Below are 27,208 nucleotides of genomic sequence, written 5' to 3'. Positions count from 1 at the left end.
GATGTGGCTTCAAGACGGCACTGCTCCAGATATTTTCAAAGCCACAATGTCCTTGAAACGATTTCTGTTTTTAATTCGTGTAACTAGATTTGATGACGTTGACTSACGTTCACTTAGAAATGAAGTTGATAACTTAGCCGCTTTCGTGAAATATTTGACGACTTCAACAAATCCTGTGGTGACTATTMTACTCCTGGAGAATACTGCACTATTGACGAAATGCTTGAATCGTTTAGAGGACGATGCAAGTTCAGAGTATATATTCCCAATAAACCTGCCAAGTACGGCATAAAAATTAATGCATTAGTCGACGCAAGAACTTTTTACACTTGTAAAATGGAGGTATATTGTGGTAAACAGCCATCCGGCCCTTATCAGCTCGATAATACAGCTGCCAATATCGTAGAATCGCTGCACCAATTTTAAATACCGAAAGAARTTTAACTATGGATAATTATTTCGTTTCTATTCCCTTAGCTGATGAGCTGTACAAACAATATAGAACCACTATTGTAGGAACAATCCGAAAAAATAAAAAAGAAATTCCACCACAATTTATTACAAGTAAAGGAAGACCAACCCCAGATACAATRGTTGCATATGCCGAAAACAAGCTTCTTGTTTCCTACATTCCAATGAAGAAAAGTAAAAAAGTCATACTGATGCTTTCATCTCTTCATGCGGATGGCCAGTTAAATAATGAGTCCGMTGATAACAACAAACCCGAAGTAATATTGTTTTACAATAGAACAAAGGGAGGTGTAGATACCGTCGACCAGATGAAATAAACGTACTCAGTTTCCCGCAAAACTTGCAGATGGCCAATGAGGCTATTTTTTACTCTGCTTGACATAGCTGATAYAAATGCCCAGATTATTTATAAGGGAAATACGCAGAACTTAACTCAGAGAAGGACTTTCTTGAAAGAAGTGGCCCTTGAYATGATAAAGCCACATATTGTAAAGCGGCAAGCCATTCAAACTTTACCAAAACATCTAAAGGATTCAATGGAACGCATTGCACSAGGTCTTGATTCACCAAACCAGTCTAAAGAAAACGGCTTTTGTGATTTCTGCCCCAGAAAGAAAAATARAGCACAAAAAAAGGTTGCAATTTATGTGGAAAATTACTCTGTACTGAACATTCAAAGTATACATGTCCTACTTTTTTCGACAGGAAAATTAATGAAGATTTCTCAAACTARTGATATATAGCCATGYAAATACTTTATATACGTATAATAAYWATTTTTTGTATGATCTCCATAACAAATCTCAAATTTTTTCTTATGTTTTGTACAATTGAATTACCWTTATATTTTATTTTTSTTTCTGTCAAATAATAAACATTTTTTAAGCTTAAGGCTCAGTAATGGTATTTAGTTTAAATTTAAGTATACACTTTATTTATATAAACGTAACTGAATATTTTCAGTACGTGAGCAAAGTGCTCACGCGCGACAATGCATGTCACTCTGCGGAGCGCGCCTTCTCTAGGGTTAAGCGAACAGTTTGTAAAAACCCTTGATAAAAGCCCTTTCTCTTGCAATAAAGACTGGCAATCGGGAATAACTATTAATGTACATACATTTATACCATACATATGCATGTACCGTATAGCCGTATGTAAACAGGATAAGTGCATAAACACATGAATAAGCAGATCTGAAAAATAATATTGAAATATAAATGGAATCGATTGCAAATATTTATTCGCTATAATGCAATCTAAACGCAAATGTGCGAATATTCGTAGTTTTGCAAATAAAAATCACAAAAACAAAACAATAATCAATAATGCAATTCGATCGCTAATATAAACATTTAAGAATTGCTTTTTTTTGTTTTTTTTTTGTTGTAGCTTGCCATTAGTGTGTGGGGATTGCAAGTCGTTTTGTTAGCCGTGAGTAAAGCTTGTTGATTTTACACTAGACGACACAGTAATGAAACACGAATTAACACTGAACAAATATTTACATATTTCCAAACGCTGGTGCTGCATATAATTCTAGTGAAATGCTTAAGAGTACATGCAAATAAATACTTTCAAGAACTTTGTAGCTGTAAACGTAAATTTCACATGAATCATGCGAAGGAGAAAATACTGTAAAATTATAGTGAGCCCTGATACGTACGATTTACAGCACAGTTGGCACCTGCATGATCAAATTTGTTGGTGTTGTTTACTGAGTTGACAACTGCGTATATATTCGTTACATCCAGTATATCTCCAAATACAACTCTGAACATTTCGAATTCGGTTAAGTTTAGGAAAAAAGAAACCAAGAATATCTCGAACGCTACTAATGATACTACTAGTTGTAAATTCGAACTTCTAATGCTAAAACTCCAATATTTCAACCGACAGTCATTCCAGTGAAGTGCATACGATGATCCATACTATATAGTATATTAAGAAACCATCAAAGCAAAATTTTGTAATGTTCGAAGGACGAAATTGTAAAAAAAGCGCCAGTGCCTCGTTTGAAGTACAAGAAAGAGCATTATCATCAAGATACCGTATGAGAAATCCATGAACAGAATGAAAATTGCATTAGATAAACTTTGAATTTCTTCCGCATACACCAGAGCTGATCTCCAGACAATTTTTCTTATTCTTTCAGCTCATGGCAATGTTCGATAAAAGAAAATCTTGCGATTGATTGGCCAGATTTAGTCCGTGTATTGAAGGAAATATACTATTCTATTTTTTGGGACTGAAAAAAGCGTTGACAAAAGTGACAAAAGTTTTGTCGGAAAGGACTTACTTTGAAGGCTTTGAAATTGATAAGGAAGAATCAGTAAAGAATTTACATTTTTTTGAATAAATTCACCGAATGGCTTCACAAAAAACTGCATATAGTAGTCCAAGTGCGATCTTTGGATCAGCTTTTAATCCTAACTTAATATAACCTAACTTTTTGATCACTCCATTGAATATTAAACTAAAATTCCGACAAAAAAGTGGGTACCCGCGCATATATTCAATAGATTTATTTCAGTAATTTTTCTATTTACAAATTTTTTGGCCGAAAAAACAATACTTCACAGCTTGTCTTATTTACCAACGCCGGCTAGATATGATAGTAATGAGAACAGTTCTGCCGAAAAGCTTAGGTGGACCAGTTGTTTAACCTTAAAACTGGTTATGTTCTGACGGAGAGAGAAAGAAAGGCTGAGTCCCCAGTATAGAAGAACCTCTCAATTATTCCACAACTAATATTTTAATCGCAATTTCAGCGACTTCGTGATTTTCTGTGATTTTGCACAGAATTTTCGGTCACAATTTTGAAAATGACATTACATACATAAATATAAGTGTGTAGATATGCATGCATATGAAAAATATATTCCACAGTAAGTGCATGACTTTTCTCTAATTGGTTATATTACGATGCATTCAAATAAAAGTCAAATGGGCGATCGCTTAGAGGCGTCGTGTAACTAAGAATTGCGTGTAAAGCCAATCATTTGCGCTGCACACTTCTGTGATGACACACGCGATGCGATTTATTCACTTTTCTTAAATTCAGAAAATTGCAGCGTTATTTTTTCACAAAACGTTTCAGATTGGCTTTTTTGAAAAACGCTGGAGAAATTAAATTTTCGTGATGTTAATGTGCGCGTACTTGATTTACATATGTATGTATACAATTAAATAAATACGTACACTTGTGTGCAAATAGTGTAGAGCTTAGTGTTGAGATAAAGTCGTTTAGGGACTTTCCGACGCAAGATAACGGCACAGACAAAACACACACAATATGGTATTGAATTAGACATCGGCCGTAAATTACGCGGAGAGCTTTATAGTAATCTTATTTTGTCTAAACGTATGCAATGTACATATATGAAATTCAAATTGTTTTTATTGTAGTAAAATTATAACAAAATTTCTTTGAACATAAGTAACTTTTGATGTTCACTTCATTTGCTTCCCCACAGCAAACAGGAAATAAGCGCCCTTCAGCGTGGCAAAAAAGTGTCCAGTGTAACAAGAATTTGCTTACGCAACGATTGCTCGATGAATATGCGTAGATTCTGCTTGAACACGGCGGACTGGTCCATCCAATTGCAGGGAAATATGGCGTAAGTCAGCTGTTCGAATTCCAACTGCATGCGAGTGTCATAATAGTATTACGGGAATATTTTTAATGGCATTGCCACCAAATAAACCATATAATAGACGAACCATAAAACCTCATTCACATAAAAGATCCCCTAAAATATCACGACACACATGTTGATGCCGGTGGAGAGCAGTTGCACGAAAACAGTAACGGAAATAAACGATTCAATTGCAATGCGAAAGCTAAAAAGTGTTACGAAAACAATTAGTGTCTTGGCGGTCCAATTTAAACCATAATGAATACCCTACTCAAGCAAACCCTTGTAGTCCTCAATGCAACGCTGCAGTTGGTCAACACCCTCCGCATTGCCAATACGCGCAATACGTTTGCCCAGCAGGCTTGTATGGGCGGCGAGTATGGTTAGTGCCATAGCCGGAAATGAGGCGTTGGTGAGATTTTGAAAAATCAATAGTATGCCAGTAGCCTGATAGAGATGAGCCGTCACGTAATGCCCTTCTATGTCGAACGGAAAATATGCCGGATACATTAAGTGCCATTCACCTATAATGCCGGCAAAAATAGTGGCGGCCTCGAATGCGGTGAACTCGTAAACGCCCACTAGTTTTAAAAAATTCAGCACGTGTTTGGCGCGACGCAGAGTGTCGGACGCGTAAAACTGCGTAATGCGCTCATCAAGAGTCGCAATGAGGGCATAGATCTGCTCAATACCGGCTGCTGTCTTGATGCTGCACGCCAAAACAGTGAAATTAACGCAAATATTTTTGAAAATATCGGCTTTCTGTTCCATCTGGAAGAGTCCAATCATCAAATGTGCGGGATAGCCGCTGGTTACGAGTGTGTTGAGCAGCAAGGAGTAGAGATAATATAAGTATCTGCAACGACGGTTTGCTGCGGGTACCAGTCCGAGGCAACGTAGGTTCACATGGTGAAAGCAAAAAACCGTTAAACCGGAAGTTAGCAAATTATCGCTTATTGACATATATAAATGAAAATCGCTTTTGTTAATGACAGTTATGTAATCGTTAGTTACTTATTTTATTCTGCAGTCATTTGAATCACCTGTGATAATTGAGAGTAATTAAACTAATTAAACAACAATTACCGGCGTCTTAAATTATTTATTTTCATTGATAATTATGGTAATTGGATTGTAATTATACATACTGATGTATATTTACGACTTAGCAGCAGTTGGTAATGACATAGAGTAAGGTACGACAGTTTTTTTTCTTTGAGCACCCTTAAACAGATTGAAGTGTAAGACTTCCAGGTGTTGAAAATATGAAGTCGCGAGGTCAGCGAGCCGCATTGTTTTTCTACAATACGCAATTACTTCCCTTTATCGTTAGGAAGCTAGTGACAGAGGTTTGATGGACTGAGATTTTTAATAACTGAATAAGAACCTACATATATTCATCCCAATTACCATGCAGCAATAATTCTTTTTCGGATCTAGAGCGAAACACTCCGACACTGAGACTTACAGGGTGTGTCCCGAAAGTAATAGGACTGATGCTGCGTGCGCGCAGCGACTGGATTCAGTAGAGGGCGTTCCTAGAAGAACGAGCGGCTGGTCAGTTGTATCCCAACACATGGAAAGTCTGGACAAACATTTTCGCTCCACGTGTTTCTGTGAGTAGATGTTGCTTTAGAATGAAGTGGTGTGTTTCGGTGGCGCCAGGCCTTTTTGGAGGGCTGGGAAGAGGTCGCTGATGAAGACCGGAAGAATGAGCAAATCCAAAGTGAAGACGATGCTCATTGTCTTTTTTGACATACCAGGCATCGTCCACCATGTATTTGTTCCTGCTGGACAAATCGTCAACGTGGAACACCTCAAGAGACTCAAACGATGGATCAATCGGGTTCGACAAGACATCGCAACCGATTGAAAGTTGTACCACGATAACGCCCTGGCTAACGCCGCCTTTCTTATAAACAACTACCTAACCAAGGGTAGCATCTCAACTCTTCCGCAGCCTTCCTACAGCCCAGATGTGGCCACCGGACTTATTTTTGTTTCATTGCCAGAAAAGGCCAATGAAATCCAAGCATTTTTAGACGACAGAGGGGATCCAAGTAGCATGCATTTGGGCTCTCAAGGGTATTCCGGACAAAGCCTTCGGTGACGCCTTCAATGCTTGAAAATCGCGCTGGCCGCACTGCATCGACGCAGAAGAAGCATTTTTTTGAAAGTTTTTAAAGAATTGTAACGTTGGTCCAATAATTTTTTTTAAATCGACTCGGTACTATTACTTTCCGGACAAACCCTGCAGGCATAATTTGCAAATTTCGCTAGCCCAGAAAAACTAAAATAATTTAATAGCCTTAAAGGCACAAAACCAGCTATATGAAGAATGAAGACCGATTTTTTCAAAGCTGAGATTAAATCAGTTGATCATGAAGACTTTAAGCTGAAGCTTTGAATTACGCTTTATTAGCTATAGAACAATGTTTATTTTGACAATAATCAACTTCTAAAAACACAAACTTTGCTTGCTCCGTTTCTATTTCATCTGTACCACGAGCGTAAAGAGGGAGTATGCAAATTTCAAAGTCGCAAAGAAAGTACCTAAATTAACAGCAAACATGCCACCGGCAATGACGATTTGCTCACGCAAAGATTGCTCCGCGAAGATGAGTAGATTCTTCTTGAACGCTACACTCTGATCCATCCAGTTGCATGAAAAGATGGCGTAGGTCAGCTGCTCGAACTCCAACTGCATGCAAGTGCCATAGTAGCACAGCGGAAACACTTCCAATGGCATTGCAATCAAGAATACTACATAGTAGATATATGTGAATATGCCGTCAACATAGAAGATTAAATAAACAATGACCACACCCATATTGATGGCGGTAACCAGAATTTGCACAAAAGTGCCAAGAGAGCAGATGCGTTGAATTGCAACACGAAACCTAGAGACACGTGCGCATAATGTAAACAAAAACAAAGACACAGATATTAAATGTACATAACAACCACCAAATAACAGTAGTTTACTCTAGCAAAGCTTTGTAGTCCTCCACACACAGCAAGAACTGAGCATTGGACACCTGTCGGCGCACCGCCGCGGCGCGTGTACCGTGCCCCACACGAGCCAAACGCACATTCAACAAACGTACGTGTCCAGCCAACATCGCCAGTGCCATGGGTGGAAGCGTATCGTTGATGAGATTTTGGAAGATCTGCACAGTTACACCAATACACTGGTACAGATGCGCAGTTGCGTAACCCCAGACGCTACGCTCTACATCGAAGGGAAAATACGCCGGATACATGAGACGCCAATCGCCCAGAAAACCACCAATTATGGTGGCAACTTCCGAAGAAATCGCAGCGCCGAGTCCAATGAAGAGTACAAAGTAGAGCACACGCTGAGCGCGACGCACTGCGACCATTTTGTACAATTGGCCATCTGCTGGCTGTGTTATGTGTTTATCGAGCTTCGAGATGATGGCATAAATCTTTTGTACCTCCGCTAGGCGCCACCAAATTGCGAATGTCTTGATGCTACATGCCAGGCAGGTGAAGTTGATTGTCATACTCTTGAAAACATCCGCTTTGCTCTCACTTTTGATCAGGCCAATCATCAGATGCGTGGGATAGCCAACCGTTATGATTATATTCAAAAGTAGTGAATACACATAATACGAGTAACGGTGGAATTTCTTCGTTGGCGGCATTTGTCCCACATATTGCCAGGTGACGTCGTGAAAGTGAAAAACGGTCAGACCCGAAATCGGAACCACGCTTGCAGTCATAGCTAAATTTCGTTGCTTTTGAGGCAAAAGTTTTGATTACTCAAAATATGACTCTGAATTGAAAAGTGGAAACTTTTCGGCCACTAACTTAAAGCTTAATGCGTGTGCGAAAGCCTTCAGGGTATCCTTTTATCTTAAGGCAAACTCATAAGTGTTTCAAGTGCTCGTCCATTTCGTATCAATTATTCACTAATTAATAATAATAATAATTTTTAATTGTGTCTGGTTGTTTAATTGTAATTGCATTACCTAATTCAGAATGCATAATTTATTGTTAAGTGAGTGTTAAAGGGACGATTTCACTAAAAATGTATAGTGTGTCGTCCGCTATTAAATGAATTACCCAAAAATGCTACATTTTGGTACGACAATTATAGACTAGCTGCATAATAATGCTGCGTCCAAAGTAATCATCATTCACAATAGTTCGTTAATGTGATATTAATCAGTCCCTGTTGTTGTTTTACAAAATACTCGCGTCCCATTTTTTATGCCTCGAATAGGGTATGTTACGTTTGTAAAACCAGAAGTACCAGAGACTCTATAAAAATATATGAATAAATGACCAGCGTGTCGAGCTAGGTCGGTTTAACCAGTATGATATTTACACGAACTAGTTGAGATTTCGATCTGAAATTTTGCACACGTCTTTTCTCCAAAAAAAAAAAAAATGTACTTGTCGGAAACGTAAAATATTGGACCATTATATATTAGTATATAGCTGCCATACAAACTGAACGTTCAAAATCAAGTAATAGTACAGAAACTGCCTAAACTCATTAAAGAGTAGTTGACATATGCACGAAATTATTTTAATAGTTTTAGTCGTAAATGTCGGAACTGTAGATTAGGCTACTTAAATAAACTAAAAGTAATCATTATATCGGCTACTTCAACAAATGTGAAGTATTCATTAAGTGATAATAAATCAGAAATTTATAGCCGGCGATAAGCTCGCGAGTTAAAACCTTTAAAACACACAATCATGGACACAGAGTTCCAGGAACACGTTCGTTTCGCAAGCGATTAAAACGTGTGTTAGAAATTAGATTTAATTTAGAAATATACGAGACAAGTTTTTGCTTGTTTTTTTTTCAAGTTAAATTTCACTAAACACGCCCAACATAATTAATATTCCATCAAAATAACTATTAAAAACAATATTGTACATGCTGCTCATCGCCTACTATCGACATATGACTTACCTGGGACGATTCTGCATAAAATGCTGTCCGCCAAATATCACCAACATATAAATGCCACAATAGTAGAATACCCAAGTCCAATTCTCGACCATCCATTTGCGTGTGCGTTGGTGGATAAAATCATTTTCGAAATCGAAAATGTACGAATAATTCGGTGTTACGCTAATGTCCATGTTGATCATATTTATTAATTATTTTTTTATATTTTCTTATTTAATTTATTTTATTATTGACTGGGTAACTCTTTGGAACGTTCTAAGTATTGGTTTGTTGTTATTTCACCTAATGTAGGTTTACTGCTTTTTAAAATTATGTACAATATTTTTAGTTATAGTATGTGACAATGCGTGCTTTAAGCAATTTTCTCTTTAAAATAATTGTCTTCCAATTTACGGCGATATTTGCGAAATTTTATTGTCGACTGACGGCGGCTGCGTTTAATTTCTGTAAAAAAAATTTAAGACAGTAAAATTAATGCTATTTTTAATAAAGAATTTGTAGAAGAGTAAAGCGTAGAGCCTAATTTAGTTGAGGATAGAGCTTAAGAACATATGTATAAATATAAAATTCTTGAATTCCTCAAACCAGAAGTCAAAATTTTTTAATAGGAGCTCTCTTGCATTTGCATCTTATTGGCATTATACTTTCATGTGAACTTTTAGTAGATAGTTAATTTAGATATTTTATCAGAATATGTTTATCCAATACATATTCATACAAATTGACATATTAGGCATTTTCCTATATATGTACGTTCTTGTAATGAATTTATTCTCTTTTGAAATGGGATTTAAAAAGAAATAGAATTACTGCATCCTTTAATTATATTTTCAATGGCTGGACCGATGGACCTAAAATTTTCAAGCCATCCTCTATATTTACATATCTTTGTCAGCATAAATTTTTTCACAAGAAACGGTTTTTTGTATTAAGTCGCCGTTTTGTCAAAAATAAAAGTTTCCACTAGTTCTTCGATCATTACTATGTATTCTTCTTTAGTACTACTAAAATCATCAACGAAATCAAGAAAATACACAATATTTCAAAAAGAATCAATCAGCCATATCTAATGAATAGATCGACTACTTATAAACGCTTATCTTGGTGCTTAGAAACCGGCGATATAAGTATGTGCACATGTACATATGTCTCTAACTTACATCCTTTACGCAGCTCCTGCGGAACACACAGGATATACTTAGAAATGTGCATCTTTATTTAAGTGTACGTGCCCACGCAATCTGGTCGTACACATGTGCCTATGTATGTACATGTACATATATATGTACGTATATACTTCACACATGCAAAAAAATATACGTATATTCATTCATACATATATAAGACAGTGGGTATATACATCTTTATGTTTTTATGAACGCTCATTCAATGTCAGCGGCTTTGGGCATCCTCCCTGATGGCGTACATACTCCACACTACTTGGCAGCGAATCCACAAACAAAGCCGTCGCTTTTGCGGCAGAACAACAAGGATTTTAATCGATAGATGCTTAAACTGCTGCCGTACGACCTTGAACGTGAAGCACTCACACAACTGAAGTATATTTGAGCAAAAGTGTGTATTGCGCCCTCATTGGGTAATATTTTTAACACTTCAGTTATCGCTTTTCAATCATTATACCCTGAACAGGGAATATTAAAGTTTATCACGAAGCTTTTAACACCCAGAAGGAAGCGTCAGAGACCCTATAGAGTATATATATCCATGTCCGTCTGTCTGTCTGTCCGTCTGTTTGTCTGTATATATACGAACTAGTCACTCAGTTTTTAMGATATCGTTTTGAAATTTTGCAAACATCATTTTCTCTTCAAGAAGCTGTTCATTTGTCGGAACTGCAGATATCGGACCACTATGGGATATAGCTGCCATACAAACTGAACGATCGGAATCAAGGGCTTGTATGGAAAACTTTCGTATTTGACGTGGTATTTTCACGAAATTTGACATGGATTACTCCGAAAAATTGTTCAGATCGGATTACTATAGCATAAAGCTTCCATATAAACTGAACATATAGTTACTAAAAGAAATGCACCTTTGAAGTGTATACTTGCTTCGGTGTAGCCGAAGTTAACGTTTTTTTTTTGTTTTTTTGTTTTTTATTATCGTCGTACTGTCTAACGGTACTTGTAAATTTTTTATCATCAGATTGACCGTGTTTCCACAGACTCTGCATCTGATGATAGAATAAACAGTTTTGTTATTTGTGTGGTATGATGAACTGCATCGACGTCGCCCACACGCAAAAGCTGCATAAGCATCATTTATGGCATTATTATTACATTTAATTCAATGGCATTGCTTTTAAACGGAGAGGTCGTCCACAATTATGCTCTTCTGTTCCATTTCCAATCGTTGCAGATTTTTCTGAATGAAATCATTCACTGTTACAACGAATTGCACACACCCAAACTTACGCCCACTTTGTTTGGTGTTCCGTTTCTGCTGTTGCCGTGCACAGCACCATGTTCCACCCTTGTCACATATTATAATTACATCGCACAAAATAAGTTCACCCCCAACATCGGCTCTCTTTACTCTTGTTCGCAAAATTTTTGTACTTTCTTGTTGTTTACATGTGGTGACACACAGTGCTGTGCAAATTTTGAGAATGTGGACTTTAAACGTTTAAACTCCTAAGAAGTCCAACTAAAAAATAACCGAATTATTTTTGTAACTGCATCTATAAGGTGGTCTTTGAAAGAAAATTGTCACAAACAGTTGGATGGCCATTATGTATTTTTCGACTTAAGTTCACATCATGGGGATTATGTGACTTTATTAAGATTTGGTTTCCCCATAACATGTTTATCCTACGAAAGTTCTTATTTTTATTTTGTTTTTATCATGAACTGTAAAAATTTACAGATGTTTGCACAAACATCTGTACCCCCCGCGACTTGAGTCAGCCGCTACATACATATGTAAGTCTCGTGCGAAACTCTGCAGATGTGATGGCAGCAACGAATACAACTGTGTGAAAGAAAGGCGCATCACCTGATCATATAGAATAGAAAAGCTGACCTAGCCGAATAGTGGCTACACAAACTTGGTGAAATGTTGTTGATTTTGTGATTGCTTTCGCAAAATTTCGCAGCAGAATTGGCAACTAAAAAGGCACACTGATTAAGTAAATAACGAGGCAAAGAAAAGAATACGTTAAATAAAACACAAAATCAAAGAAAACCAACTAAATTACTAACTATATTTTTGGCAGACCTCTGCTTTACGTTAACCTAGTACCCATATATGCATAGTACATAGTTATGCGATCAACGTTATGAGATCACCGAAGACTTCATAAAAGAAAAGCGAAACGGGCTTATTACTCGAGCATATACTCGTTTATTTACATACTGTGATCAAATTAATATACATACATATGTATATATTTACTTGTAGGTACCTTTATTTGGTTTTATGCAAACCGAATTATGAAGAAAGCAAAATATAGTTTATATATGGAATATATGAACGCATGTATGTACATACATATGTATGTTATATGTTTATATATGTTATATATGTAAGCACGTTTAGGCAAGTATACATATATTGGTATGTACATATTTGCAGCTTTTGCATGTTTATACGAACAACTCTGAAAATAAAGTTTACCCAAAAGGTGAGAAACAAAGGTACTTACATATACATATGTATGTAGTATTTTTCATATTTCCATTGAAGTCATCTACTACAAAATAAGTCAATTCGTAATATTTCGCCGAAAATCTAATCATACATAGAAATATGTATATATTTATAAGACAACACGCCACCGCAGTCCCTGAAGTAAGAAAGCATTCGGCGGTAAATCATGCATGAACAGTGTGACTAGCAGATGTGATTTTGGGTAACAATATCAAAGTGAGCTGAACTATAATGCTAAAAAGTTCCTAATGGGAATATGGCATAATAGGGGGATTCTCTTGCTCTTGCAAGATTGCAGATTGCAAAAATCCTATACCGAAATATACAAGTGCACGAGAGCACCCATTGCAGATTCTAGTGATATATGAACGGCTGATTCGGTCAACTTTATAATTTAAATAGAAATTATAAAATCTATTTAAAATTTACCTACTTCAACAATTTAACGTCAAAATATGTATTTAAGTAAAATAGCATCTAGCACAGGGTTGCAACTATTTATTTACGTGTCATTGTACGAGAATAAACATGGGTTTTGGTTTGATATATATTGCAAATAATTTTCTGCAAGAGCAAGAGAATACCCCTAGTATTTTTTGGCAGAAGTATGAAAAAAAACTTTATTTTATATATTCGCAAAATTTCATTATATTTTATGGTATGGCTAGTTTCAGCTTAAATAAAAAGTTGTGCAAACTTACAACGATGATATTGAGAAATATAATTAATTTGCGACTAATCAATAAGTTATCACAGAACAGACTGGAAACATGTCCAGACTGTCAAATAGTAGTAATAAGAAGACGATAAAAAATATGTGCTTTAGGTATGGACCACTACAATTTCGAAACTTTTCGGAATAGATAAAGAAGGACGAAAGCCTTTGGACATAAATGAGTGTCAAAACATCATAAAATTATAACCCATGCCATTTTTTATATATTAAAATAAAATTTGTGGGCTGACGGTAATTATTTATCAGATAATTTTAATTTCATTTATTAAAAAATTTAGTCATAAGTACCGTAAATATGTTAATTTAATGTTTAGAATCAGTAAACTACTGAATCACAATTTTCTTTGAAAACACATAATTTACAACAAACCTCACTTAAAAAATTTTTTTTTTTATTATATTAATGTGAGAAGATTTTAATTTTGTTAAAAGAGACAGTTGAGCGAAATATATTTCTTTCAATCCTAATCGAAAATTGAAGTAAAAAATGAAATGTATTACAACCTACAAGTTAATTTTTCTTGAATTTTCAGTACATTGAATACACAGTGCGGGCACTGAAGAAAGTGTCTTTAAAAATATGTGAATAAAAAACTAACATACCGCCAAAATGAAACAAACAAAATATTAGTCGACTAACAAAAATACACATCTATATGCATATACGATGTTAACTGAATTTTATGAAAAATTGCTTCATTCACTTTATTTGAATTTAGGTTAGCGCTTCCAAAACTTTATTGTAGGCATTTTCTGTTTACTAAAATATTTTATTTCTTCCTACAAATACTCTCTTTAATTGTTTGTACATTAGGCGACTTGTACGTTTGACTAGTGCTAACGTGCAAATTTATTGTGTAGTTCGCCGGATTGTGATTTCGTTTTATTGTTGGTGTTTATGTGGATATACATATATACGTATATTACTTTTATCGTCTGTTTGACACTGCCCCTCACTGTTAATATGCTTACTTTTTATTAAAGCTTAGCTTTAGTGAAATATCCGGTTTGTTTTTAACATAATTTTTTTTTTCGTAGCTTTCGCTTGCTATCTGTCTACACACATTTATATCTCCATAAGTGTGCAAATATAATCACAAGCCCGCATTGTTGTAGGTAGGTTTCAATTTAGCGACAGCTAAGGTGAGCCTTCTCAAAGAAATTTTTGCACGATCAATTCAAATAAAAGTAAATATACTTCATACATATCAATTTGCACGCAAATTAACTTGTAACAGTAGCAATCGCATAAAACAAATTAATTTTATATTAAGAACGCATTGATAGAGGGAGTAAGCGAAGTACAGGAAATAAATGTATAAGGAAAAACAATTTATAAATTTAGCTCTTAATGACTGGTATTTATTTTCTTCGTCTATTATCGTAAGTGGATTTATTTTTCACATTTTAATTCATATCGAGCTTCATTACTCATTTTTGCACATGTCGGCGCTTTTTTAATGCCTGTCAGCCGACGTAATCGATAGAATTCACATGTGGAAGCGAGTGAAAAATCCAACAGGAAAAAAATTTCTCCAATTAGATTTTTACTTTACATCCTTTGAAATTTACACACACACGCACATTTGGTATGAAAGATGAATTTGTTTTCACACTCAGTACTCCTTAAATAACATTTAATTTTACTTTAACACAGTAATTTTAATTCGAAGAACTATTAATATTTACTTTTTATGAAGTTTACTATTGAACTTTTCTTCAACGCGTTCCAACACTTTCCCCAATTTTTCTACTGCTTCGGCAGCCGGGTCTGACTGATTGCAAATTGGTGGGAGCTCTATTGAAATACCCCGATCAGTGTTGCTGAGTTATCAGTTTTTCTTCACTCCTATTTCATTTGTGGAACTAAAAGTTAAATGGTGTGGGTCCGGACTAAGCGACTTAAAGTCGTTGAATTTAATAAATTATTACTAGTGTCTTTTTGAATTCAGAAAACTTCTTATTGTGTCACCAGAAATAATGTAAAAATTCTAATTAATTCAAGCAATAAGCGAACAGCAAGCATATCGGGCATGCCAATATTTTCTGAAAAAAAAAAAAAAAATTCAAAATGAACAACCCTGCTCTGTTTACCAAAATTATTAAATTGAACTAAAAATGTAATGTACATATAAATTACGAAAAAATTCTTTAAAAAATTTATATGCGGAATCTATAATCCAAAACTATTAAAAATTGTTATATATATACACATTTTCAAAGAATGGCTAATATGCTAAAATTCTGTTCAGCTGACGCCCCACTCAGAAACAGCTGTTTTTGACAAGCGGTTATTCAATAGCCTTGTGGTGGTCATCAGTTTAGTAGTTTTAAATTTTATTTAAAATATAATTTTTAACTTAGTCTTCAATAAAATTGTAAATAATTATTTTCATTCAAAATGCTGTCATTGCGCACGCTACTGCGAGGTAGTCGTTCTTTAGTGATAATTAGTCAACAAGGTGTAAAAAGTGTCACAACTTCAAATGTTAATTTTAATACTCGTCTTTTGGCACCAATTTGCTGTTCGAAAGTTCCACAACACACAGTTGACGCGCAACAACATCGATTGTACGCTTTCAAAGCAAGCTCTACCACCAAACCTAATGAAGTTGAAAATATACGAGTTTATTATGGCAGTTTGGCGCCGAGGATGAGAGCTGTAAAAGTATTTTCCCTTGTCACCAGCTTGGCAGGTTTGGCCGCACAACCGATACTATTGGAACAAGGCTTGAATATGGGTGGCAAACCGATGGCTGCATTTCTGTGTGGTTTTGCTGGTTTCTTCACATTCGTGACACCGCTGTTATTGCATTTTATCACGAAAAAATATGTTACAGAAATTCATTATAACCCAAAATCGGAGGAATACACGGCAACAACAATATCAATTTTACTATTTAAGATTAAGGTTTGTGAAAAATGTATGTCTGAAAAACACATTATTGTAAACAATGAAAACTTTTTACTTGCAGACTACATTCAAGCCAGATGATGTTAAGGTTCCTGAAGTTCCTGGAATGTTTACATCATTTGTAGTACATAATAAACCTCTGTTCGTTGATCCTGCCCTCTTCGATGATCCTGAACACTATGAACGTATAATGGGATATGATAAGCCAGTGGACTACAAATTAGATTTAACTAAATTGGACAAAACGAATAAAAATAATCAGTGAATTTGTAGAGCAATAAATTAAATGAATTTAGAAAAGTGAAGCCGTTTTTTAATATATTTCCACAAACTTACAGCATTTAATTCTGGGTGGAAAATATATCAGATAGCGGCTAATATTTTACCACTCTAGGCATTGAAAGGGTACTTTCATTTTTTGATAGTTTGTCTAGATGGGAAAACACTATTGGAGTTAATTCCAAATAATAGTTCAAATAAGTAGAAACTCTGAATTTGATTGCCTTTCATTTATGTATGTTTATTGGATATGTGATTATTTATTTCGAGGTTTTACATTGCTTTTAAAACTATGATAGCCACAGCTCTATAACTGTTAGAAACAGCTGTTTATTTGTTTACCTAAATTGTACTTTACATTCTCTGGCTTAACCAAGTGTGTCTAGATTATTTCTCAGGAAGAAAGTATAGTAACATTATTAAATAAGTTAAAAGTTGTAATGTCCAAGAGCGACCTTAATATATTTTTAGAATTTAGGTGAGTATATTTTATTTACAAATATTTGTTTTGCCGTACTTTAACAGCTCACAATTTTAGTGCTGGCGCTGAATTACTATTTGGAAACATTAAGAGTCGGCAGGTAACATTGAATGGTGACGAAAAATGTGAGTAAACTACAAATATATATTATTTCAGCGTTAATGTCTTATAAATTAACATTTCAGGGACCATACGTAAGCTGCTCAAGTGGATGCACGCTAATATTTTGACAGAGCGTCCAGAATTGTTCATACAAGATGATTCAGTGTAAGTTCTCAAATTGATAGCTATTTAGTAAGATGTTTGAGGCGTAAGCTCAGCTAAGCATCTACACATTGAAACAAATATTTTGTTAAATATTGCTAATGAGTTGTCGCTTTTGTTTTGTTATTATGCAGGCGCCCCGGCATATTGGTGCTTGTGAACGACACGGATTGGGAGTTACTTGTAAGCGTTTTCGAATTCATGAAATTATTGTTAATATTGTTATTGTTGCTATTCTTCCAGGGTGAACTAGAGTATGAAATACAACCGAATGACAACATCCTGTTTATTTCGACGCTGCATGGCGGATAGCTCCGAATGGACCATAGCATTTTGATATCTGTACAATTCAATTTTTTATATATTTGTATGCTAAATTAAAAAAACGCACTTTTAGCCCTTAATTTTTGCATAAAATGAATACTTCCACGGGGAGATATTAAAAAACAGCGGGAAATAACATTGATCTGTTTTATGGTTAGCAATATAAATATCTATGCCTTGGTTTGTGTATTCGCTGCAATAACTGGTGTGTGTCTTGACTATTTTAATAGTACTTTATAGCTACTATCACATTGCAAATAAATTTTAAATGCGTTTTGATGGCGCAAAGCTAGCGTGCTGGTCTTTTGAATCGTAATGCTTATGTTCAAATCCCACGCGCGCAAATTATTCCGAGTGTGTTGTGCAGTTTTTAATGATGTAAAATTTTACTCCCGAATAACCATGTAGGCCTTTGCCGCTTGCGACGAAGGGGACGTAATGCTGACAATAAACTGTGCGTTATTTTTGCCTCAAAAATAAATTTTCCAACTGTTGGTTTCATTGAATGTAAAAATTGCTTATGAGGTTATTATTTATTTTATTTAAGAAAAAAATGCACTTTTTTAATTTAAAATTTTTATTACATTTTCTTTATTTTTGCTGAACATGCAACTTATACTGGTAAATACATATGTATATACACACGGCAATGTGTGTAGTAGTGATTACAGCAATTGAAATATTTATTACGCAGATTACATAATTTCCAATTCGATAAAAAAAAAATAACAGTACACGCATTATAATGAGGATGTCGTATATAGATACATATGCACTAATTACTGTAAAACATATACCTTACTTTGTGATACGAAAATGTGACTATGCTAGCGAACTTTAAAGTATTGAATGTTGCGAAAAATCATAGATTATTTCAACTGTGTCTACATTGTACAAAGCCATTTGCATAAATATTAAAGCTTATGGTAATTTTATTAGACAATTCAAAATGTAGTAAATTCCAATTTTATTATTCACGATAATTCTTGTTGTTGCAAATAAAAAATTGACACTTCCAAAGAGAATTCAAGATAATTCAGGACTACATATAACACTTGTGAGTATGTGTGTGTGCAAAAATTAATTATACATGTGTTGGGGCTTATTAAAACTGTTTCGTGGCTTTCGTATATAATATTTTAAGTATTTAAAGCGAAAGGCATATAGCACTGGTTCAAAGATTTACAACTACATACATATTATTTAACAATATTTTATTTTGTTTTTACTTTTTGCCTTTTATAATATGCTTTTATTTGTAATGAAAATGCTTGAAATGTATTTCTGTTTATTTTTGAAACAATAATTGGGGCGCGTACTTAGTTGGCTGTGGCTTAGAACTAAAACTATGAACCAATTAAAACGAAAAATATACAACAAAAACAACAAAAAAAAAAGAGATAACGTACAACGTATGTATGTAAGCGCCATTTGTATGTGTTTCTATGTATGTATTCTGAAATTTAATTTTATTGTTGTTGTGTGTACACATAAAAACACTTTGCATTTAATTATCGTATTTCACTAATTCCATTAATTATAAAATTATTGCTAAGTTTTTTTTTTGTTTTTGTAATGGTTCGGTACTATGTGCTGTTTTAACCTCGTTTTTTCTCAGCTTTCGTGCTTTTCGAAATTTCGCGGAAGGTTTCGCCTCGCCCGCAACTACGGATCGCATTGGTCGGCAATGCTTATGCGTTCCGTTAAGGCCGCTTGTGTTGATTGTTGTTGTTGTTGCTGCTGGTTGAGTTCCTTGTGGTGGTGATGGTGTTTCAGCAGATGGAAGCGATGGCGGCGGAAAATCACGGTGCTGTCGCCGACGTTGGCCGCGGTGCTGCTGGCGTTCGGCGATGATTTTGTTGTAGCATTCAACCAGCTGGTTGTGACATCCGTTGGCTCGTGATCGGGCGTCATTGAGATGTCGGACAGTATGCCGCTTTCTGCATGATGGAGACATGATTGATTTTCTTTTTGCAAAAATTATAAACCGTTAGTGGAAATAGTGTGTGGAAGTCAAGTGCAGAGACACGGTAATACAAATCCATGCATACAGAATGATAGCGGTTGAAAATTATTTACATTTTGGAATTTTGAAAGCATAGCGAATTTTAAAAACAACTAATAATACTGATAAATAAAGTTGAAATAACTGACAAACACACATACATACATATGTACATGCACTTGAGCGTGTGTTTGTGTAAGCCAGGCTTAGACTGCAAGTTGTGACAGCCATTTTTCGATTTTACAAAAATAATACCTTAAATATAACTGTACAAATAGTTTTTAGCTAAGAACCCGGTTAGTCAAACATAACCTTTTAACAGAAACACTAAACTAAAAACAAATAAAATTTAACAAATACAACAAACAAGAAGCATTCAGAAAAAATAACTCAATTCAAGCTCAATACCCATGGAGAGTTGACTGACAAGCGTGGTTGAGCGTTTGGCGCGCGCCGAGCTGCCATTTCCGACGCCACTCTTTCCGCTGCCGCTGCGACCGCTGTGACCGCTGCTGCCACTGCTACTCAGCGTATTTGTGTTCGTGCTGCTGGCGGACGCATTCGCCGCCGTTGCACCGCCAACACCGCTCAGCGTGAGAGTTTGCGTCTCGTTGATTAGCTCCAGTGCATGATGGCTGCTGACAGCGCCCGGCGATGTTTTGCTGTTGCAGGCGTTACCAACCACGCGCTCGTGGCCCGACGAGCTACCCGTGCTGAGTGAGGAACTGCTGGTGCCGCTCGACAGTGAACTCTCGGAGATGAAGGAACTGGGCCGACGTGCATCCTTCTTGACATCCAATTGCATGCCGGCGAAGGAGTGACGCAGTTTAGGCGCTTTAATGAGAGGACAGTGGAGTTAGTTTTCTTATCAATACTTAAGCGTTCAGCTCTTACCTTTGCCGAGCTGTGATATTGTTATGGAGCGATCGTTGATTTGATTGTTGCTGGGGCGTATGTCGAGACATGGCTTGCTCCCGATTCCCATCGAAGACATTTCGGCTAAGCGAATTTCTGAGAATTACATAAAGGGGAAAATGTTATTTTCAAATAATAGTAACGGGTTCAATAACAGAGATGCTAGATGAAAACTCTTACTTCCCGAATGAAATGGAATCAGACAGACTAAACGAAAATTTCAAGTTAGCAAGCAGAAAGTGAACTAGTCTGAAGAAGCGAAAGCTTTCAGCAATAACCAAATGTTTCGTTCAAGCTGTTTTCACTTTCTTAACATCAAACTAGTGGATTTGAAGCCTCCCATTTAAATTACCTCGATTTCGATTCGCTTGTTTCCATAGTAATTTCGATATTTCGTCGGCCCAAGCATTCTTTATGTCCTCCGACATGCACTGCAACGTCCATGTATCTTCCGGTTTACGCTTACGGAACCAAATCTCAAATTTCGTTTTCGAATCGCCCACATGCGCAGTTAATCCGATATCCGACGTCTTAATGCTGTTCTTATAGATATAAATGTCCAAGTTCTGCAGCAGGAAAAAACAATTTTCATTTTTAAATTCTTTTTTTTTTTTGTGATAATTTTCATCAAACGCTAACCTTTTGATCTGGAAAACGGCGCGCCTTACTGAACAGCACCAGATCTTCGAAGAGAAAGACTTGTCGCAGTGACTTTCTGCCGGTACGTCCTTGCCAAACCAGAAATTCATTTTGTCGCAACAGACGCCCTTGTTCCTTCACATTGACATCGCAGTCCCGCAGCGAATCCATAGCCAGCAGGTCATTGCCATGACGCAGTTGAAATTTAACCATTTCTTCAGCGCGGTGCAGTTCTTCCACATCGGCGGCGATCTCTTGTAGTGCGGCACCCTGTAGAGTGAAAAGATCAAGTGACATTAAGAAAGAGAATATGTGGGCAAAGTAGTCGTTTTGCAGATTGTAAATATAATACTATTTAGTGGGTTTACTTATGACTTAGGACTTCGAAGAAGTGAAATGTTATTGCTGCATACCACAATTTGGAAGACATAGATTCGGCAACGGATTCCTACCGTAAAAGTGAAATTTATTAGTCTCCCCCCTTAAGATTTACGACATAATCGACAATGAGACGAAATATTAAACTCTGGTTGATTTTTTCCCCCATTTCGCGAACTATTAGTCATTAATGTTTTTGTGTGCAAATTGTAAAGTTATTTTGCAATCATCTCCGAATCATTCCAGTGTAAAAGTAGTCGAAAATTCAATAAAAGCTCTAACATTCACTTTATGAATGAAGGCTTTTTATTTCACTTAATTTTTGAGGGACTAATCAAAGCTCGAAATTTAACTTACCTCAACGGAATTGCAAGCTTTGACCAATTGTTGCAATAGTAAGGCATATTTTCCCATACGCTGTACGGGCTTCAGTAAATACGAGGCCAAGTCCATCTTGTCATTCAATTCGAACTGTTTGGACTGTTAATAGAGAAATACATAAGAGTTATATTAGATTATAAGTGACACCCACTTCCATTGTGGGGAAAAAGCATTTTTAAATATTTAACATTCTTGTAGCTTTCGTGCGAGCTTTTCAAAAACCTTCACGGGGTAATTAAATGAAATAAATTTCTAATTTTGGTTTAAGAAAAGTCCGAGAAATTCACTCACCTTAAAGAATGCCGTGCCGTATTCACTCATTAGCGTATCACTTTTCGGTTTGTTCTTGTTGTAAAGCGCATACAAATAGAATTTAGACTCCATTTCCAAGAAGGCGCTGCCAACCTTCAACGGATTGCGCTCATAACGTTCCAGTTCATTGAGAAAATGCCATTTGTGGAATTCGAAGATCTTCTCAATGTTGCCGAAAATGACATTACGTTGGCCGCGTAACGGCTGCGGTATGTCTTCGCGCAACAACTCGTCAACATAGTTTTCAATGACATAATTCAACGAGTGTACATAGTCGCGTTCCGTGCCAATCATTTCACGCATGATCAATAGAAGCGTTCTACAAAATACAATTCAAAAACGAAATAATGAAGACGCATAAGGTTAGTGCTTAAATGAATACAAAGAACCGAACAAACGACAGCTTACTTTTGTATTTTCGGATCCAAGCAACTGATTTCATCCAATTTTGACAATTCCAAACTTGAGGCGTGGTACTGCAGATGCGCATTCGCCTCCATGGGCGAGTGTATGTCATTATAATGTTTGATGGGGCGCTCATAGCACTCGAAATCAAGCTCATCGCTGTTGAGACACGAACTATTTAAATTTGAACACAAAGTCATGCCATCGACGCTCGCAACATACCTCTTGCTGTACAAATTGACCGCTTCGTTGAGGCTCTGGCACGAGCAGACGCGCGTTAACTTCAGATTTCCTTCGCAGCGCTCACAGCCGCCCACACCGGAATCGGCAACCTTTGATTGCTCCTCCTCGCCATCCTCCATTTCGAGTTCCTCACCGTCTGCATCCAGCATTTCATCCATATCCTCCATATTGCGACTCTCACGCCAACACTGACATGTTTGACCGTCAAATGAACCGATTCCCGAACTGGAGCGATGACTAAGGCGATTCATGCGCGGCAGCGGTGTACTCGTTATAACGGCGACATGTTGCAGTTGTTGCTGCAATTGTTGTTGTTTGGTTAAGCTGTTGGTGGTGCTATTGCTGCGATAGTTGAGCGTGAGGTTAAGACTATTTGGTTTATTGTTCTTATTGTTGTTGGTTATTTCTGTGATTTCCGTTTGGTCTGTCGTCGGCTCATCGTTACTGTTTTCTCGCTGTTCCTGACGGAATTTCTCAAGCAATTGAGTGGCGCCTGAAATTTGGGCCAGCCGTTGCGCCTCCTGTAGCAAGTGGGCCTCGAGCTGGTGTGTCAGCAGTAGTTGATATAGTCTGGTTGCTGCTTCTATGCGTTCTCGCGCCAACTCAAGTTTTTCAGCGAAGCAATCGAGCGCGGACTTCAGGTTGACGGCGCTCTCGCGCAGCGGTTCAATGTTGACTGCGGCATCATGCAGATCGCGGCCCTTGGCCAAGTGTTTCTAAAAGGGTGAAAATCAGTTATTTATTATATACTGATAAGTGTTCTACGTACAATGACTAAGTGAATTCTTTTTTTCTAAAAGCGACTTAACTCTAAATAGGCATATTTCACGACCGGTCTTCGGTTCTACGCTTTTCTAAACTTGAGCATCCTTTCCCCATGAGAAGCTCGAATTCAAACATATATCTCAGAGTTCCAACAGCAGGCCGACGGAAAGTGGCAAACAATTTTTATCTTTCAAGCTGTTAGAGACCTATTCAGCTATAAATATTGGTGTTAAGCTCGAGTTTACTATCTGATATGTACTTGAGTTAAAAACACGAACTTCGGGTTTCTCTTCATGGGGATTCTTTTATAAGTCCCAGAGCCATGAACGAAAAGTATAAACTGTATTGGAGTTTGACTTGAACATTTAGAAAAATGTAGGTTCCGAGACGGACATAAATAAATGGAATCGGTAAGGAATAGTTGAGTATGTTGGCATGTCCTTATCTTTGGAGCACACTTGGGGGTATTCCAAATTAATTTTGCTTTAGGTATTTGTACAAGTACTAGAGAGCAGGAACTTACAACGTGCACGACTAAGAAATATTGGGAAAGTATAGACGGTGTGCCGTTTCTGACTTCCCAACGGAAGATAAGCGCTTAGCACAAGAGACTGATGTAGATTTAACAGTTTAAGAATTACATCTAATTCCCTCTGACAGAAGGTCTAATCTGATGGCACATACATATTTACAAAAACAAAATATATTAATATACTCTTAAAATACATTTACACTTTTCATTTTATAACAGTTATCATTTTTCTGATGTAATATTTATATATCCTCTTATCATTTCCAATCTAATTGAGGGTTTCTACACTTCTCGTTTTGTAGTAGCAAAGTGTAAATACGCGTATTTATACTTACCATCGAAATGAAATAATATTTTTCGAACTCTTGCTCCTGCTCTTTAATGGCGGATTCAGAATCCAACTGAAGACTGCCGAACCGTTGCAGCGTATCATTGCCGTCACTGGTGATCCAAGATGTTACCTGCAATTTGAGAAAAACGATTGCAAATTAGATTCAATAAAAAGGAAAAATACTGAAAACAATGAGACATTTTTTGTTTATAACCTAAAAACTATAATTTTTACTTGTTTCTTATAAAGTTGGTTGTCCTCCGTAATTTTGGGATTATTACTACACAACTAGGAGAAAATGTGTAATCTGATCAAATTTGACCCGGACTAAAAAAAGTCTTTAATGGTAAAGCCTTAAAAATTGCCTCCTTTTGAACCAATACAACCATACGTAAGCAAAATCCAATGTTGTGAGTTCTTATTATAAAGGGTGTCCTTCAGTTTGCCTCCAGCAAATTTTGGTTTTATCGGCTTCAATTTTTTAATCCCCATTCCCTAGCTTGTTGGACATTTTTAACGTCCTTATCATAAATCTACCTCTTACCACCAGTGATGAGTCTTATATTGACACGCAGCATATCTAAAATATTGGGTTGTCGGAAAAGTATTTTCGTATTTTGTCGTTGCAGTAGTACAAGTATATCTGCAGTGATACCAATCACATTATGTCATACCATATAGTGTTGGAGAGGTGAAATTTTAAGCTTCATTGAAACAAACTTAAATTTGGGGAATTTGAAAAAAGGTGCAGCTATTCAGAAATGAGTGAAAATAATGGAGAAATTCGCTATATTTTTAAATTCCTTTATAAGAAAGGGAAGGATGTCACGCAAGCCACCATTGAAATTTGGGAAGTTTACGGAGACGCTCGCTTCCATTCTGGAAATTTCGAAATTTCCATTTACACTGAAGGAATAATGTCTCTAGCGCAAAATGGCAAAAAGTGGTCGGCCAAAATGGTACATACATACATATTTGTTTATTTATATATTAGAATTAATATATAACAAAATTAAGTTAAATTTTGATGAGAAATACGAAAGACTTTTTCAACTACCCAATTTTAACCAAACCCTGTCGAGACAATCGGCAAGCTAACTGACATTGGGTTATCGAATTTCACTTGAACATGAAAAAAGGTTGTACCAATCCAAGAAAAAAAAGTGTTTTGCTTCATTTTGGGCGCGCATTTAAATGGACCAATCCGAGTCAAATTTGATCAGATGTAACGTTGCTCTTTAGATCGACTACGTCTTTAGCCTAAGCATTTGATTATATAAACAGGTGTGAAATAAATAAATTATTATTTTCTATTTTCAGATAGCATTTATCTGGTTGACGAAAGAAGACACAAGATAAAATGTAATCTTATCATGCAGATTTTGAAAAAGCAATTAATTTACAAGTATTTAAATAGTGTTATTTATAGAAAGCAAGGTAATGTTTAACTTTCTTCTTTTATACGTATAGAGAACAGCTCTTAAGATTCTCAGTGATATCATATTTGATAAGAAGGGTTTCGTTTCTTTTTGTTATTGTGTAGTTACCAAACGCGTGATGTAATTTGACCCCTCTTTAAATAAATAACAAATTTTTAACTATTTTGAGGTTTGCAAATTGAGGCAAGTTACAAAAAAGTATTTCACATATTCCACATACATACATGTATGTATGTAAGTGCTGTAGCAAAAACAACCAAAAAATTTTAGCCTGACGCTTTGTAAATAACATAAATACCTTGCAATTATTCTGTTATGCTATGCTTGCCCTCACATGAGTATTTGTAGGTGTATGTGTGTGAGTAGATGTATATGCAAGTATGTGTGGGTATATCAGTGTTTGTTGTTATAAACAGTTAGTTAAAGCTTATATGTATACTCATTATATGTATACTCATAAAATTAATATTTGATAAGGAATGGAGGCACTCGATTTTTGAAGAGCTGTAAGGTGGCGTGGGGCTTCAGCGCGCATTTTATGGAATTAATGTTAATTGCAAACGAGAGTTACTTCAAAATATAATTTTTTCAGAAATGTTAAAATTTGTATTCCAAAAAAATTTTTGTAAAAATTATTTGTGTTTTGTTTACTATTTAATATTTTTGAACTAACAGTTGTGGAAAAAGAATTTTTTGAAACTTACATTAAAGTTAAATATAATAATTTTTCCTATATCAACTACAACTATTTGCATACAAAACCATTGCATTGTTAAAAAACCCGGATAAAAAGACTAAATATTTTTAGTTTCACAAATTATAAAAAAAAATATTGTTGTTATTTTTTTGAATTAATTTAATTATAATTTTATATTAATAAAAAAATAAAAAAACTTTTAACCTAAGGTAAGTCTTACCATATTTACTGATAGTGTAAAACAAATGTTAAAAAATATATGTGTACATATATCAATTTAGTCAATTAAAAAAATGTTATTTAATTTGTGTCAATTAACGTTCGTGGAGAAAAAATTTTTGAACCACTTTTTAAGGAAAATTTTTTTCTACAATTATTTGAATAACAAAGCATTATTTTGAGTAAAATAATATTTTCATTAAAAAAATTAAGAATTATA

At 35.7% G+C, this 27,208-nt stretch overlaps 4 protein-coding genes across 10 annotated transcripts in view; 2 read left to right on the top strand and 2 right to left on the bottom strand.

Annotated features, from left to right (window-relative positions):
* LOC108969644 (elongation of very long chain fatty acids protein 6) overlaps window positions 1–15,239 on the bottom strand; it is a 40,908-nt gene extending 25,669 nt beyond the window's left edge. For 2 of the 4 annotated variants that reach the window (XM_018934495.1, XM_018934494.1), the window contains exons 1-2: window positions 15,155–15,239; window positions 9,058–9,501 (exon numbers count right to left, since the gene is read on the bottom strand). In XM_018934495.1, coding sequence (XP_018790040.1) covers window positions 9,058–9,239 — 182 coding nt within the window. In that variant the 5' untranslated portion in view covers window positions 9,240–9,501; window positions 15,155–15,239. The other 2 variants (XM_018934496.1, XM_018934499.1) reach the window with 2 other exon arrangements.
* Window positions 15,240–15,746: 507 nt separating this feature from the next.
* Window positions 15,747–16,684, top strand: LOC108969602 (transmembrane protein 70 homolog, mitochondrial). The gene is made up of 2 exons (XM_018934408.1): window positions 15,747–16,376; window positions 16,441–16,684. The coding sequence occupies exons 1-2, from the start codon at window positions 15,867–15,869 to the stop codon at window positions 16,642–16,644; spliced, it is 714 nt and encodes a 237-aa protein (XP_018789953.1). The 5' UTR covers window positions 15,747–15,866; the 3' UTR covers window positions 16,645–16,684.
* Window positions 16,685–17,005: 321 nt separating this feature from the next.
* On the top strand, window positions 17,006–17,807 carry LOC108969630 (ubiquitin-related modifier 1 homolog). The gene is made up of 5 exons (XM_018934470.1): window positions 17,006–17,136; window positions 17,197–17,264; window positions 17,325–17,406; window positions 17,538–17,586; window positions 17,647–17,807. Exons 1-5 carry the CDS (start codon window positions 17,099–17,101, stop codon window positions 17,713–17,715), a joined length of 306 nt encoding a protein of 101 aa, XP_018790015.1. The 5' UTR covers window positions 17,006–17,098; the 3' UTR covers window positions 17,716–17,807.
* Window positions 17,808–18,286: 479 nt separating this feature from the next.
* LOC108969628 overlaps window positions 18,287–27,208 on the bottom strand; it is a 170,613-nt gene continuing 161,691 nt past the window's right edge. For 3 of the 4 annotated variants that reach the window (XM_018934465.1, XM_018934468.1, XM_018934466.1), the window contains 10 exons: window positions 24,638–24,763; window positions 22,985–23,721; window positions 22,766–22,921; window positions 22,337–22,676; window positions 22,022–22,144; window positions 21,287–21,556; window positions 21,000–21,213; window positions 20,627–20,743; window positions 20,141–20,566; window positions 18,287–19,694 (listed from right to left, as the gene is read on the bottom strand). In XM_018934465.1, coding sequence (XP_018790010.1) covers window positions 19,393–19,694; window positions 20,141–20,566; window positions 20,627–20,743; window positions 21,000–21,213; window positions 21,287–21,556; window positions 22,022–22,144; window positions 22,337–22,676; window positions 22,766–22,921; window positions 22,985–23,721; window positions 24,638–24,763 — 2,811 coding nt within the window. In that variant the 3' untranslated portion in view covers window positions 18,287–19,392. The remainder of the gene's footprint in view (window positions 19,695–20,140; window positions 20,567–20,626; window positions 20,744–20,999; window positions 21,214–21,286; window positions 21,557–22,021; window positions 22,145–22,336; window positions 22,677–22,765; window positions 22,922–22,984; window positions 23,722–24,637; window positions 24,764–27,208) is intronic. The other variant, XM_018934467.1, reaches the window with a different exon arrangement.

This window comes from Bactrocera latifrons, unplaced genomic scaffold (assembly GCF_001853355.1).
Source record: "Bactrocera latifrons isolate USDA-ARS-PBARC rearing strain unplaced genomic scaffold, ASM185335v1 scaffold_26, whole genome shotgun sequence".
Lineage (NCBI taxonomy): Eukaryota > Metazoa > Arthropoda > Insecta > Diptera > Tephritidae > Bactrocera > Bactrocera latifrons.
The sequence above is the reverse complement of the archived record's forward strand: the minus strand, read 5'-3'. Positions and strand labels throughout refer to the sequence as shown.

Coding starts and splice junctions, on each gene's coding strand:
- LOC108969602 (XM_018934408.1), top strand. CDS start 15,867: ATGCTGTCATTGCGCACGCTACTGCGAGGTAGTCGTTCTTTAGTGATA. Junction 16,377..16,440: donor TTTTACTATTTAAGATTAAG/GTTTGTGAAAAA, acceptor TTTTACTTGCAG/ACTACATTCAAGCCAGATGA.
- LOC108969630 (XM_018934470.1), top strand. CDS start 17,099: ATGTCCAAGAGCGACCTTAATATATTTTTAGAATTTAG. Junction 17,137..17,196: donor AATATATTTTTAGAATTTAG/GTGAGTATATTT, acceptor TCACAATTTTAG/TGCTGGCGCTGAATTACTAT. Junction 17,265..17,324: donor ATTGAATGGTGACGAAAAAT/GTGAGTAAACTA, acceptor TTAACATTTCAG/GGACCATACGTAAGCTGCTC.